Raw genomic sequence first — 16,296 nt, forward strand, 5'->3', positions numbered from 1 at the left:
TTTCTTAAGAAGACAAAATAATTCCAAAAATGACAGACCATAATTATTTTCATTTTTTTATTTCAATAAAAATTCTGAATTCCAATTTTGTTGGTGAATTTTGATCAGAGTTTAATTCGTTGATTGGAAATCGTTGGTTTCTAAAAAGCCCTAATTTTTTTGACTAAATTGCAAAAAAATCCTTCATTTTCAAATCAAAATTCAAAACTGCGTAGAAAAACCTGTTTGTAAAAAACTAAAAATTATCAAAATACTACTTTTTTTTTTGTTTCAATCAAAATTGTCAAAAAGCCATGTTTTTTTCAAAATTGCAGAAAACGCTTTTTTCTGGCCAAAATTCACAGGAAGTCTGCTTGTTGTTAAAAAAAAAACTTTTTTTGTCAAAATTGTAAAAAAAATAAGTATCTATACTTACGTTTTTACCAAAATTACTGAAAATTTGTAGTTTGTTTTGCAAAGAGTGCAAACAGTAAAAATAACCCTTAATGTTTTGTCAAAATCTAAAAAAAAAAAAAAAAAAAAAAAATACAAAAATGACCACTGTTTTTTGTCAAAATTGCCATGAATTTTTTTTCTTTTGGTTAAAATTTCTAGAAAATCTGTATTTTTTTGGCCAATCCAAATCCTAATTTCAGCATAATCGGAGCTGACAAGTTGTATTCCTAAAGCTTTCTTCGTGATTTACACATACATACACTTGCGACGAAAAAAGATACATTCGTACAAAAATAACCGAATTATAAAACATGATAATGAAATTAAATTTATTGAACTACGAGTACTAAGGCAAGGTACAAAATAAGAAATTAAACGTGGTACAAACAATCTCAAAATTTATGAATTTATCATTCTTAAATATTTAGGGTGACAATGAAAAAAAATTCGGATTTTTGAATGCAGCACACCTGAAAAAAAAAAATACCTCCTGCTTTTTCACAAAATTCCCTGACTTTTGAGCAAAAAATGCTAAAAATTCGGCAGACTTTTCCAAACTGATCAAATTTCCTGAATTTTCCATATTTTCCGGAATAAAGGACACTCTAATTTTCTTAAGGGTATGCAGACTGAACTCTATCACAATGTATGTGCATACTATATTCATACTCATGGTCCACATAATACGGACGTAACTTGCATTTGTGGGCATAACAGATGCCACGTACGGTTTCCGAGAAAGGATCTGCTGCCGATTGGGAAGATACTACTGCCAGAACAGCATCTTGTTCTGGGTCATTTCTTTGACGAACACGATGAAAATCAATGTCAGCCGTATCCAAAATGAAGTTAAACCCTGGTACCACGTGGTGAATCTCTAACGATCCCCACATAAACTCCTTAATTTTCACTCGGAACACCGCCGTTACGTTTTTTTCTTTAGTCAAAATAGTGTTGTTGTTCTCAAACTCAGGTTTTGGGTGGACGTAGAAATCATTCACAAAAAACGTACCATTCGATGTCCATGTAGTGAAGTGTACTCTTAGGATCCACACTGCATCAGGACCTGGTTTTGGCTCTAGAAACCACTCTGGACGTTTTTGTCTCCTCTATACGCCGTGTATTGACTAAACATACAATTCTCTGCTGTTGACAGTTCCATCAAAGCGAATAAATATATTAAACTCGTGGTCAGCATTATCGATAATTTCTCCATTTTCACATTTAGCCGATTAAAATACACGATTTTTTTCACTTTATAAGATACCATCGTACGTAGATATTAGAAATTTTTACGATTTTTCAATGTTCAAAACGATTTTACTCATTAAGTTACACGTAGGATTCACATTCTAAACCATACACGACACTTTTTCAGGTACCTGCTACCTACCCAGTACCCAGGTATACAGTTATACACTAATATACATCGAAGAACGAAAACCACGTCTATCGGTGCCCTCTTCTCTTTACTTTACCACCAATACCTGTTGAACATCAAAGGTGAATGGCTTAGAGAATACGAATATGTTTTCCAATGTATGTACATGTACATATATAGCCGCCGCCTACAGTTTCGTGTTTTTGGCAACTAACAAGAGGCAGGATTTTGCATCATTTTTGAAAAAAAAAAAATGAAAATCTTTAGCAATTGCAAACGTTTCTTCAAAAAGCGAAAATGTGGCAATTTCATTTTCAAAAACCGATACTTTTTGAACATTTCTGCAAAAAATAAAGATAATTTGATAAAGAAACGTTTTTTATTTTGACAATTTTGGCGAAACTATTTTCGAAAAAAATCAAGACTTTTGTGATAACTTTTGTAAAAAAAATGTTTTGACAAAAAAACAAGATTTTTTGAAAATTTGGAAAAAAATTAAGACTGTTTAGCAATTTTGAAAAAATGCAGAGCTTTTTGACAATTTTGCCGGAAAATCAAAGAAATTTCATAATTTTGGATAAAAATGGAATGAACAAATTCTGAAAAGGAATCAACATAATCAAAATAAATATTAGGAAACAATTTTTGCATTTGTGAAAAAAGCAACATGTGCTGACTAAGTACTTCAGCAAAAAATGAAATCATTTTGGTAAAAAAAAAAAAACAGTAGTTCTTGACAATTGAGTCAAAAAATGATCTTTTAGATCATTTCCGCTAAAAATGAGAAATTTCGACAAAAAGCAAGACTTTCGACAATTTTGGTCAAAATATAGAATTTTATGATTACCTATTTGGCCAAAAATCAAGACTTTACAAAATTTTGAGTAAAACAATTACAATACTGGCATATTTTAACAAAAAACATTTTTTTTTGCAATTTTAGTGATAAATTGTGACTTTTTGACATTTTGGCAAAAAAATAGAAATTATTAGGTACAAAAAGCAAGATTTTTTGACTTTTTTAACACAAAAAATCAAGAAATTTTAGCGAAAAGCAGTTCTTTGTTTTTGACATTTTCGCTGAAAAAAAGTTCTCATTTTTTTGTCATTTTGGTAAAAATTAAAAACTTGTAACTTTTTGACTTGAGATACAATTGGAAGCAACACTTTTTTACTTAAGTATTTTGCAGAAAAATCAAAACATTCTGACAAATATCAAAATTTTACAATTTTGAAAAAAAAAATCAGGACTGAAAAGTCGCAATCAATTTATATAATTATTTGAACTTTAAAACTCCTCTCATAATTAGTATCTACTGTACCCCCTCTCCCCGTCGATCCTCTGGGACAACTTTTCTCTTAAAGGAGGAGTCCTAAGGAACATTTCTAGCCCTTGTCCTCAAAAAAAGTAGCCCTACTCACAAAATGGCGGCCATTTTGATTGACAGGTCAGCCGAAAGAGCAGATTTTACGTTCCAACATAGGACTTGCACGAAATTTTTTAAATCGTTCAAAACCTGTCAACATTTCAAGTGCTAAAGTGCTGTGATGAGCGGATATGCCCTGCTCGCCTATGTAGTTATTCGTATAATCTTTTCATGAGTGTGGCTTATGCTAATAAATCCTGTGGGAGGAGCCATAAGCCACTAATGTACTTGCGATCCGAGCCTCGCTGCTACGATTGTGATGCTAGAAAAATCACTCCGTCCAGGACACTCGAGCTCTCCAGATCAATGTCGCTCTCGGTAAAAATGTATAAGGCTGATACAGCTTGCGATTCGCGATATACCTATCTATGGATAGTTCTTTTTGATTTCTTTTCTATAACGCTTACTTCGTTAAATCCTGCGTAAGTTCGCGGTACTTTCTTAGTCACTGGCCAGGTTACTCCGGACACTTGAGCCTTTGTCTCTACAAAAATGGGTCTTGGACGAGTCCTGCCAATGCGACTAATATTTGGGGTCAGCACAGGAGAGGCAGGTAAAGTGTACAGATGCACTTGTGCATTGTTTACCTTGCTTTTATTTAACTCATTATAACGAATGCTAGGTGACGATGTGTTAATCACTTCAGCATTTGATATAGAAAGGATGCAACTACATCGCATTCTTTCCTATTATACTCACTTAATTGTTGATTCTTGGGCGGTGCCCATGTGTATTTTAAGTCACCTACTCAGAGAGTTAGAAGATAGGTAGTTTTATATATCAGTACCTATCTCACACACAGATTAATTATAAGTTTACTTGTAATTAGTTGGTATAATATGCTCAATTACTTGTTTTACACTAACATCTGTAAATAAAAACCATAAGTAATTGGTACGAGAAGGCTTTCTTTATTTATAGTATAGTAACTTCTCACTGTGTACATTGAGGTAGAAAGGATTGCCTATTCTAGAGCTAGCCAGGTATTTATTTGGAAAATGTTCCTTTTCAATGGAATATTTCTCAGAAAACCACCTTAGGAGAAAATTATCATAATTCCTTCTCCTAGCAGTCCTTCCCACTCTCACTGTTACAGTGCCTTTCTCGATTTTTGGTGAATTTTTGAAAATCAAATTAGGGGAAAAAATCAAAATTTTACCAAATTGACCTGGAAAGCTGAAATTTAGGATATACCCTATTTTCGACCTGCCAAATCGATCGGAAGCTGTTTCAATCCGTTTTGAGCATTTCTGGAGCCTCCAGTACATTTTTTCAACTTGGGATTCCAGCAAAATTTCATCAATGGAGTTGAAAAGCCGAAATTCATTCTGCAAACTAATTTCAATACGCTATGAAGCAGACTGCAGATGAATTCCAAGTCGATTTGGAGCCTCCGGCAATTTTTTGAGAATTACTGAACCCTCAATTAGATTTTTAAAACTTGAAATTTCCACAAAATTCCTTACCTAATTTTTTTCTTTACAATGTCTACCCACCCAATAAGTAAGAAAACCGTAATCAGCTTGGTCCCAGCCCCCTCAGGGGGTGGTTGGGGGGCTTTAGAAGCGCATACCTCCAAAGCTATGATACTTTAATCAAAACTGATTTCACAGTTCAAAAGGGCATTGCATTTTAAACTTTTCAAGTATTTTGAAATTTTCAAAAGCTGAAAGTTGAACTTTCAAAATGACAATGTAAGTGGGAGCTACCATTTAAAATTCTGAAAAAATTTCCATACATGTACCTTTTTGATGCTTTTTTGAAATACTTAATTTTCGAGATGGGATCTTTTAATGGAGAGGGAGCACCACATCCTCCAAAGGGCAAAACTTTCAAAAAAAAATCTAGGGCATGCGATACATCGAATTGTATGTTTTTGGTGAAGCTGAACACGTATATGACGTGACTTTTTGACATTCTGGCAAAAAATTGAAAATTTTTACAAAAAGTAGGTAAGACTTTTTGACTTTTTTAAAACTGAAAATCAAGATATTTTAGCAAAAACCATACAGTTCTTTGTTTTTGACAATTTCGTTTAAAAAATCCTGACCTTTTTCGTCATTTTGGTAAAAAAATGTAACTGTTTGACTTGAAAGCAACACTTCTTCACTTAGGTATTTTGCAAAAAAATCAAAACGTTCTGACAAAAAGCAAAATTTTAGAATTTTGAAAAAAAAATCAAGACGGAAGGGTCGCAATCCTACGTAATTTTTTGAACCTCAAAACCTACTAAAACTATCCCTCTCACAATTAGTTTTCCTGTTGATTTTTTATTTTTTATTTTTGTTGCAGATTCAAAATCAATCAACCAATTGAATCAAAGGTTAAAAAAAAAGATTCGAATCACGGGTCACGAATTACTCTAAAAAAATGATTTGAATCATGAATCAAATCATGACATTTTCGATTTGAATCGTTATTCGAATCAAAACACCTTCTCTATTATGTACTTTGAAAGAAAATGAGACAACCATCGATTTGAATGCAATCACGATTTTCGAGGAGAGCATGGTCTGAAACTCCGATAATCAAAATTTTAGTCATCTAAATTTGAGTTTTCAACTTTTGGAAAATTTTTGAAAATTCAAAATTGGCCATTTTGGACGATTTACAGGATACCTTATCAAAAAAATATATGTATATTCACTCCGTAAAAATGATTATTGACATTCGATGGTGTTGTGGAAGGGCCAAACCGCATTTTTCACGATTTTTTTTCTCAAGCTGTATCATTCACTTTACTTTAGCTGTGAGACAGTTTGGCCCTTTTATGTTTCCAACTTCAGCTGTTAGAGCAGTGTTCCCCCGAGAGAGAAAAATCGTGAAAAATGCAGATTGGCCCTTCGTCCACAACACCATCGAGTCATATTATCCAAAATTCATTTGATGTAAAATTTTATGGAAATCTCAGCTTTTAAAACACTTAAAAAAGGTTCGAAACCGTTTCCAATCGCTTCGGTGGATCAAAAAATAGGATAAGATGAACCAAATTTTGGATTTCCATGATCAATTTCGTTTTTGAAAGTACTTCAGAAGGGAAAGAGGTAGGCATCGTTCATCATCATGAAGCAATTAATCAATGCCAAATCAACTAAGCCTGTGGAGTTAATCACTAAGCGATAATGTACCTAAAGCTGAGCCTCTACGGTAATTAACTAATTAACATCAAGAAATCCTGGCGGTGATGAAGAGAGGAGGAATGAAGAGAATTAATAAGATTACATTGGTATTCGAGTGAAATTTCTTGATACAGATAAAAACTTATCGATGAGTTATCTTCATCTCACGTTTTGAGCAATTGGTGAACCACATTGATACCATAACATTTTCCTCAAGTAGATACAGATTACAGTATAACATTCCTTCATCTTGTGGCATCATTTTTACCTAGTTGTGTGAATTCGGGAACTAAATATTTTAAAAAATGAATTCTACTCATTTACCTTTTAGTGGATTTTTAGAAAGAGACTTCATCAAAGAAATTAAAACGGTGTGCTTCTCAGGTAAAAATATTACATACAATTTCAATGCGATAAAAATTATAAAAATGCTTCTCTTTTGAATTCCGATGTTGGTAGAGGTGCCCTACTTTCAGAGGTAAAATGATTTTTTTGCTCTCCTCGTGTGTTCTATAGGTCTCAAGATATTAATCCTTACAAAGTCAGATGAAGTTTACGGACGGTTGACGAAATCTCAAAGCTGCTATGATGTTTTTGAACTATGCCCGATTCTCGAATTGCACCGCAAGAAAGTAAAAAGTACGAACATTTCGTAGGAGGTATTCAAATACATAAATTACCCCTGATTTTTTCAATTCAATGTAGGTATTTAATTAACTAGATATCTTGTCTATTGAAATTTGGTCATCGTTTCAGAATTCTTTCTGGGTGATGAATTCTTTATGGCTTTAACGGAAAAAGGCGAAGTGTTCGGCTGGAGTATTGTTTTTTCTGTGCCTACTTTAATTCCTTCACTATCCCAAGTAGAAGTAATTGATGTCGCTTGTGGACCCAATCACGCCATAGTATTGTGCAGCAATCATCAGGTTTGATTAGATTAACTTTTTTTGGAAATGGGTCAACAGGGGGTCTAATGTTGTGATGAATGCTTTCAAAAATATGACAAGTCCATCTTTTTATACGCTTGTGCAATTCCATAATACCTAGGTGTATTCGTGGCGAGATTGTTCCAATTTCCCCAATCACACTCCAGAACTAGTGGCGAGAAATGGAACAGGGATCACATGTACTGCATCTGCATCGTTTTACTTGACAGAAGATGGAGAAGTAAGCAAAGCAAATCAAGAGCATTGTATCAGAATTATAAATTGTCCTCTGAAAAAAATGTTAAGCTTGAGGCTTGAATTTTTGTCATTTTGAACAGGTGTATGGACAAGGTACACTTTTCTACTGGTTCGATGTTATCAGCGAAATGAATATCTCATGTATCGGGGACGGAAACAACGAAAGATTTCTATTCGTGCCTGGATACAGAAAAATCGTCTGTTTGAATAACATCAAGAAAATAATTGGTGGAAAACATCACGTTATGGCTCTTGATAACGATGGCACCGTGTTCGTTTGGGGAAATAACGAATGCGGCCAGTTAGCAGATCAAAAGCCCTATCAAATGTCTCCTGTAAAGTTTTCAAGCATTAATGAAAAGTAAGCCACACATCATTGAATGAATTTCAAAATACTGAATTTGATTGGTGATTGCAAAAGCTGTGGGTTTGATGTACATACCTATTTATTGTACAGGATTACAGATATAGCTGCCAATTCGTACAGTGATATATCTGCAGCTATGACCGTATGTTCAAGAATTTATGCGTGGGGTGGATTACAAGGTAAGACCATGCACGTCCACGTAGAGTAGTTGATTGGTTATTTTTATGCTTCAAGGACAAATTAAATAACAAGGAAAAACTAAGATCAAGATGTTTGGTCTTTCATGGGAAGTGATTTTTTTCTCGACTTTTCCTGTTTTTTCAGACTGATTTTTTCAATTTTCAAAGTCTTAAAATATCGACTACAGAAAAATAGCGAAGGGGAAGGGAGAGGGGAAAGTTGGATTTTTTCAAACATCAGCAACGAATTTTAATAAATCGTCATGAATAGGTATGCTTGATTAAAAAATTCTGAAAAAAGCAGGACTTGGTGAGACATTTGTATATGCAATACATATATCATGAGATGGACCGGGGGGGGGAGGGGTATATACTCTGAAAATACAAAAATGTGTCACATGATTATGTAGGTACCTACATATACTTCATTTTTGAAAACGAGGAAAATTCGTCTGATTTGACTATTTTATCAGTAGAAAGCTAGAAACATTTGGATTGGAACCTGTTGGCGATTGACGAGAGAGGAAAAGGCCGAGGTTTAAATATCCCAAAATTTTCACAAGGATTATGCAGCGTTTCAAGAGCGTCTAAAAAAAATTTGAGAGCTATTGAACCACCGTCCCTGCCTATTTCATCAAAGTATCTCACCATAGCTAGACCATCACTAGAAGGCTAATTTGCCCACAAACATTTCTGTTTAACGATCAGCCAAATTAATCTAAAAGCCCCCAAGCTCTCATGTCAATTTTGCTCTTCTGAACCCATATCTGTTCAACACCTACCATTCTCTTGTCCCAATAACACCAAGATCGATCATCTCTTCAAATATGTATATGAAAACTTTCTCTCCATTCCTGACAGCCCCGCCGAAGTATAAAAATTTATTACTCTTGTTAAAAAACACAACCTGGCAAATTCAATATAATCTGACGTAGGGTGTAATAATCTGTTAATTTATTATAAACACCCCCCACCCCCCAAAAAAAGATTTTAACATTTTTTCAAAAAATGAATCCAATTCATGAATTGAATCGAACATTTTTTCTAAAAATAGGTTCTTGTGATTGGAATAAATCAACATAAATGATTGGAGAAATTTGAATTGTACGTTTTGTCAGAGTGGGGAGGGGGGGGGGGAGAAGAGTATATTTTTTCAAAACCATCGACTCGTGTACAGGATGTCCGGGGAATGGTGGTACAAAGTTCAGATTTGGATACAACAGGGCACGAATAAAATAAAACGTAAGATGAGTTGCCTATTTTGAAAATTGAAGGAGCAAAACACTGTTTCAAAATCCAAGAGCCAAAATCCGAATTTAACCCTGGAGGGGGGGGGGGTCGGTAGTGCTTTGAAAAATGAACAAAATTACCTATCGTGACTTTTTGTCCAACTTGCAAATTTGAAGGGGCTACAAATGATTTTTAATTTAAAAAAATCACGATGAAAAAAATGAATGCGAAAATGAATTTTACGTCAAAAATGAAAAAAAAAATTGTTATGATCATTTTTTTTCTTTCTCTAAAATTTAAAAAGTTTTTGGAATTCAAAAATGTTACTAAATTATTGGTAATTTTTTAGTTCCAAAGTTGACTTTTCATCAAGAGCAGCTTTAAACACTCACACACACAAAAACCATGTACAAATAATATGTAGATGTACCCAGTCATGGCACACAGATTCTTTCCTCGAAAACACTAAGTATAACTGGCCACTGACTGAAACTAGTTTCAAAAACTGATGCGAACTCGATGACTTTTTTTTTTAAACGAATCATCTTTCCTCATCCTCAGTCACTCGGTTTATTCCTGGGAAAAAGGAATACCTACTTAATTGAGTTGGAGGGCAAGTAGAGGTCTAAGTCGTCAACACAGTTCAAAAAAATGTACAATACAACCGATAATTGTTCGAATTTACATGCAAATCAACATAGGTAATAAAATTAAATAAAATTTCAATTTTGTTACAGGAGAATCGTTCTTCAATCCAATTTTGACGTCATTCACGTCATTTGACGAAGTTTTCACAAATCTTTCATGTCCAAGTTTGTCATATGGCTCAGTAACTAATGAAAAGTCAGATCGAATCACATCTATTCCATCAACTCGTACTCTCGAATCAATTTTCGATTCACAGGTAACACCATAAATTCTAATGTTTCGGAATTTGGCTTTCTACAATTTTGAATCTCGATTGTTAATTGAAATTCGTATTATGCTCATCTAGGTATCAGATATTGACGTTATACTGGATTACTTCTTGAATAATTTCTATCTTTTTTTGATCTTATTCAAGTACAAACACTACCTAGGTAACTCCATTTAAATTTCCAGGTTGATAGCGATTTGACGATTGTTATTGAAGAGAAGGAAATTTTTGCCCATAAAGTAATTCTGAAAGCGAAGTCTAAACATTTTCATGAAATGTTCACAAACCAGTGGAAAGGAAACGATAAAAGGTATTGGCTTATCTCTATTATCCACCTAGCTTTTTTATTTCAAACTTATAACACAGTTAATCTAAAATCTAATACATAATATCTGACTTATGATAATATTTCATTCTCTCTGTACAGAGTATTGAAAATAAGAGGATACAGTTATGATTCCTTCAGAGACTTTTTGCTGTACTTGTACAGCGGAGTAATAAATATAACCGCAGAAAATATTTTCGGTAACTATAACTAGCTTCCTATCAATTCTCTCGAATTATATAAATTAGTTAATTGATTCTCACGATTTCGTTTCGTAACCACCTTGCTCATCATGCACATATCTTTTGAGTAGGTACTTAATACGATCTATTCCATTTTCAATAGAATTGATGAATATAGCTGTCAGATATTCCGACGAGACCTTAGTAGAATTAATCGAGAAAAATATTGAAAATGGTTCGATTTCCGGAGAAGAAATAAAGGTGCTCAGAGAAATCATGAAATTATCATCATCGGTAATGATTTTCAATATTCATCACTTTACGATAGATATCCAGCGTAGAATTTTCAAATTATACTCGAGTTGAGTGTACCACTGTACCTATCTATGTACCATTACTTTTCAGGACTACGAGAAATTCTGCGATGGGATGAAAAAAATGATATTTTCTCCAACTTCGGAACATTTAGAACTAGATTAGATAAGAGTGAGTACACCATGCAATTTTCCATCGAGAAGGAGAAACAAAGTTTGAAGAGGATACAAAATTACTAACAAGAAAATCCTGCGTTCTTCAACGAAGAAATGATGCAAGGCGGTGGGTGAAATAAATAATTGATTCAAAGTTTACGTAAATGATTTCTTCACAAAATGAGTGCAATTGAAGTAAGGCGCTGTGTATCTACTTTGAAGACTAAAATAGGCTTGGAAAAATCATGCTCTTTCATCTCTTTCACTGTCGAAGGCGACAGCAATTACTCACTAAGATATCTACCTACTTGTAACTAATGAAATTACGCACAAACGATACACACATAATTCCCAAATCCGAACGTAATAAAACCAATAAGTACACTCATCGAAAACTATTCCATAATTAAATGAAATCTACGCACCGAAATCTCAGGTAGACTATAGGTAAGTTCAATACAGTATTCATTCACTGATGTTTTCAATTTCCATGTTGGGTTTTTCACCTTTCACATAATGAAACTGAACAAAGTGATCCATGGTACGGTGCAAGTCGCTGTTTAGAAAAAATAGAAAACAGAAAACACATTTCAATACAGATCTGAACAAAATACCTACCTATTCAATTTATTATTTACTCTCACAAAATCCAACGAATTCAATGCTCATGAATATGCAAATATCTACAGAATAAATCGTAACTTACTTCCACTTCGTTGGAATCTCCATTCTCCACCGGTTACCGAAATTAATGATGGAAGTAATCAATGCGATTCAGGCTTCGTCGCAAATGATAGTTGTTAATTAGAGGTTAGTACTCACGATTAAAACTTGCCAATAAATTAAAACCAAAACCGAAATGGAAAACGCATAGGACATAGGACAAAATGAACGGACGTGCAAATTCTAAATGGCTGCCGAAACTGAAATCATCAAAGATGAAAATTCAGAGTTCACCATTTGAAGAAACAAGAATGACACTTGATTAGAATCAGAATTCAGAGATCATCACTGATCATGAGATGAGTCACAACTCACAACTCACAAAATCACAAATTCTGCAAATTTTTTGCAAAATGTAATTGTAAAAACACCGTTAGCGCTCCGTAGTAGATATTATTGAACTATAATGTGACGTCAATGACGTCATCGAGATTTTTTATTTTTTATTTTTTATTTTTTTAAAAGAACTTCACTAACTTAAGTTCAACTTTGATGAAACGAAATTCGAAAATACGGCATTAATGAAAAATATGATTAATGAAACTGTGAGTTATAACCGAAAGAAAATAAATCTAAATTTCTCTATTATTGATGAAACGAATTACGAAATTAATAGAAATGAAACTACATAAATATCTATAACCAGAGGACAATAACTTTAATTTTCCTATTATTTTTATATTAGTGTTTTGCTTCTCAAACATGCAGGGTTCAGGGAGATGAAAACTAACCAAAACGAAGCAAAAACTGTAGTAAGAACTTGAAATAGGAGAAGAAAAGATAACAGAGGAACTAAGAAAAGAGCTTCAACTTTGAGTGATACAGAAACGGAAAACGAACACAAATTGAATAATTTTCGAGTTTTACCTTTTTTTTCAGTTTCTTCTATCTCAAGAATGTTTTTAAAATTTAAATTGTTGGCTTGGCTTTGTGAAGTTTATTTTACCTAAAATTAATTAATAATACCGAGCCTTCGATTTGCTGCATTCGAATTTTTCGAAGAAATCAAGTTGAAAACAGACTGAAATTGAATAACCAAATTTATTGTTACTCGAATACGAATCGCTATCTATTTTTTCCCAAATTCGTTTTCAAACATCAAACTTTCTTTCATATTCTTTAACTAAGTAATGCACAACATGAGAAGGAGCTTAAGTGCACGCCTACATAAGCCTCAACGTTCAACGTTCAACGCTCAACCGGAAGAAGATGCTCGGTTATTGGCTGGAATCGTCAACCTAAACACTCAACGTCCAACCAGAACAAAATATTTTGAATTGGTTGAGAGTTGAGAGTTTGGAGTTGAACGTTGTCGCTTATGTAGGCATGCACTAAGCATCCATTTACTTCGGTCATTCTACACTATCAATTTTTTTTAAAGAGTGAGACAATTCATATGCAATGCACCCACTTAGTGTTTTATGTAATCTAGCAGCTATCTGAATATTTCGAATCCGATTAAGTACTTATTATAGAAACTGTACTACGATGAGGAAAAATACGTCAGATAATCTCAAAAACATCTAATTTAAATTCTGGAAATTTTCGTCTTATGAATGAAAAATAAACCATTCAACAAAACTACCTACCTATTTAAAAATTTAGATGTTCCATAATCGCTCTCAAAACCTTTGTAAGCAAACCGGAATTGTTATCAGGTAATGCGGTTATCTCCTTGCGTTTTCCAAGTTCATTCGATAGCATATTCTTCGTTTTTTAGAACTTCCTTCGTCCGCTAAATTTTTTATAAAACCATAAAAAAAAGCTCGAGTAAGTAAATCCTAAACGTTGAATTTTATTTCCGAAGTAATACTTAAAAATCTTACTCAAATGTTTTCATCTAAGATATACTTAATAAAAAAAATGCTATCTTCATGCATTTGTTGCTCTCACCGTAAAGGGAAATCTTTGATATCATGAAAAACAATAAATAATTTTATGTTTGGATATTTTTGTCGTAAAAATGTATTCAAACTTCAAAGTGTTTAATCAGTTTTCAATTCGACCTATTAAATTTAAGTACGTTTTTTTTTCAACGAGTGGGTATTTTATATTTAATAAGTAAGATGTTCCTAATTCAGGAACGAGAGACGTGTGGGTTGTTTAAAATTTCAGTGTGGGTATTTTGATTCGAAAAAAAATTCTTCCCATCAATATTTACCTACGTACTAAAAAAAAAAAATTCCAACAACTTTGACGATTGATTGAATATTTTCATCTTCGTTTTTTTCCATCCTGAAAAAATAAATTTCCAAAGCCACTTACTCGCTTAAATACCTACCTAATCGGCTTTTGTGATTGTTCGCTGAGAAAAAATTACAAATTATTATCACTTTGACGACGTACAAAAATAAGAAATAAGCAATTGAACATTTAGGTACGTTAAGCAGCACAGCGCCCTCACTCATTGTTATTTTTTTTTCTGATAAAAATGAGTGTAAAATGGGATGAAAAGACAGAATACTAATGAATCACGAGGGACGTGCTGTCATTTACAGTTAAAAGAACAAGGAAAATGAACGCCAATCATAATGCTCAGAATGGAATATGGATTTGAAAAGATACGAAAATAAAGAAGACCGTTGTTAATTTGATTTAGCGTATAAAAATATACGTACTTATAAAAAAAAAAAATCGGGGGAATTGCACTCCTGCACAACATAGGGAGTAACTAGTACCACGATGCGATGGTCGAACTCGAAAATCATCATTTACTGAAAAAAAAAAATAATAACAGGTCATTTATGTGAAAGATACCTAATTCTTTTGAACGCACAGGGGAGTTATTTCTTTACACTACCGAAATACGAATAAGCTCGTGATTTTATTATTTTTTCAAAATAATAATTATAAATACGCTTTCTTTATAAAATAGCTAATTAATAAAAGAGCAATCGCCGCGCACCCTGTTCGTATTTTTTATATTTTTTTCAACTATACTTTTCAAACAGTCGATTAACTTTTTTAAAAACTTGAAATTAATTTTACTAATCTTGGTCTTTATTTTTTTCGCCCCTCTTCTTAGGACGTTAAGACGCTGATTCGGGATTTCGTTCGAAGAAAATCGTAAATTCGGGTTCTCCATTGACCACTATTATTATTAATAGTGGAAAAGGATGCGTTGATGAAGGATAAAGATGAACACGTGCTACAGGAAGCGCAGGATACAACGCGAAGGGATGAAAATTAAGACATGCGCAGGTGTTTCGTTTCATTTGGCAATTTCCTTCATATCGTTATTCGCATGGAACACAGCGTGAGTAATTTTTCGCGCACATTTTTTACTCTACGAGAAAAATTGCGAACAATGACAATAAGTGATAAATAATGGGTGTGATTTAATACCACGACAAAAAAGGGCGTCAGCACGACAAGCATAGGCACTTTCACGCCAGAAAAATCTTAACCACGACTAAATGGGAAATTCCCGACAATAAAGAGCTTACCCCGACATAAAAGGTACTCCAACGACAAAATAATGTATCAAACTACGAATTAAAAAATTCACGATATTTTATTACTTTCAACTCCTATATAAGGCAATGCACGACAAAATTTTTCCATCAAAAACAGGCATTTCACCGACAGAAATAAACGTTTAAAAAATATTAAAATGATACCAAAAAAACGAAGTAGGTACGTAAAAAAAAGCTGTTTATAGAAGTAATGTTTTGTGGACTTTGATGGGCGGACCCCTCTTCCTCTTTTGACCTCAGGGACGGACCGAAAGGGGGCCAAGGGGAGACAGTTTGCCCCCCTTCGGTTTCGCGAAAGCAGGAAAAACTTGGGAAATTGTGAGAAATTCAAGAAAGTTGAAAAAAGAAAAAATACAAAAATTCCAACAATATTTTAGTTTCTGTTTTCAAAAATTCAAATTTTTTACAGTCATGTATTTAATTATTGTTCATTTACCGACAAAATCGCCGATCTATACTCAAAATTCTCATTTTTCCCCCAAGCTTTAGCACTCGCTTCGCTTTGGCCAATTTGGTTCTCTTCTACTGAGTTACAATTTCACTCAAATTGTTTTGAAAGAAACCCTCAGTTGATCATTTGTCAAAATTTGTACAAAGTATAATTGTAATTGAACTGATAATGTTCTGTCGTGTATGAAATTATTTTGTCGTGAATACTGCTTATCTCGTTATTAAATCGTAGTCGTTCATAAATACTTTATTGTCGGGCGTTTTCTGGCGTGGAACTTCATCATTTTTCGTCGTTCATTCATCTTTTATGAACGAAAAAATGCTCGTCGCGATGACGCCCTTTTTCGTCGTGCAAAAAATATTTCCCCATAAATAATTTTATATAAATAGCCAGCAACAAAAAGTGCGCACGTTCGAGTAAAATCGAAACGA

At 33.4% G+C, this 16,296-nt stretch overlaps 1 protein-coding gene across 2 annotated transcripts; it reads left to right on the forward strand.

The window, feature by feature from the left end:
• The first annotated feature begins 6,552 nt into the window (after positions 1-6,552).
• LOC135843941 (RCC1 and BTB domain-containing protein 1-like) lies at positions 6,553-11,374 on the forward strand. Of its 2 annotated transcripts, none has more exons than XM_065362010.1 (11): positions 6,553-6,746; positions 6,879-7,001; positions 7,119-7,288; positions 7,410-7,529; positions 7,627-7,907; positions 8,004-8,092; positions 10,060-10,226; positions 10,424-10,548; positions 10,666-10,763; positions 10,909-11,039; positions 11,151-11,374. In XM_065362010.1, exons 1-11 carry the CDS (start codon positions 6,668-6,670, stop codon positions 11,223-11,225), a joined length of 1,458 nt encoding a protein of 485 aa, XP_065218082.1. In that variant the 5' UTR covers positions 6,553-6,667; the 3' UTR covers positions 11,226-11,374. The 2 variants fall into 2 exon arrangements, with proteins under 2 accessions (XP_065218082.1, XP_065218083.1); XM_065362011.1 differs by having other exon boundaries at positions 6,570-6,746; positions 6,879-7,021.
• Positions 11,375-16,296: the final 4,922 nt, after the last annotated feature.

The sequence above is a fragment of the Planococcus citri genome, chromosome 4, assembly GCF_950023065.1.
Source record: "Planococcus citri chromosome 4, ihPlaCitr1.1, whole genome shotgun sequence".
Lineage (NCBI taxonomy): Eukaryota > Metazoa > Arthropoda > Insecta > Hemiptera > Pseudococcidae > Planococcus > Planococcus citri.

Excerpts from the sequence above, each read along its gene's own strand:
- LOC135843941 (XM_065362010.1), top strand. The coding sequence starts at position 6,668 with ATGAATTCTACTCATTTACCTTTTAGTGGATTTTTAGAAAGAGACTTC. Across the intron at positions 7,908-8,003 it reads TTTTCAAGCATTAATGAAAA|GATTACAGATATAGCTGCCA; the intron begins GTAAGCCACACA and ends TTTATTGTACAG. Across the intron at positions 10,227-10,423 it reads AATCAATTTTCGATTCACAG|GTTGATAGCGATTTGACGAT; the intron begins GTAACACCATAA and ends TTAAATTTCCAG.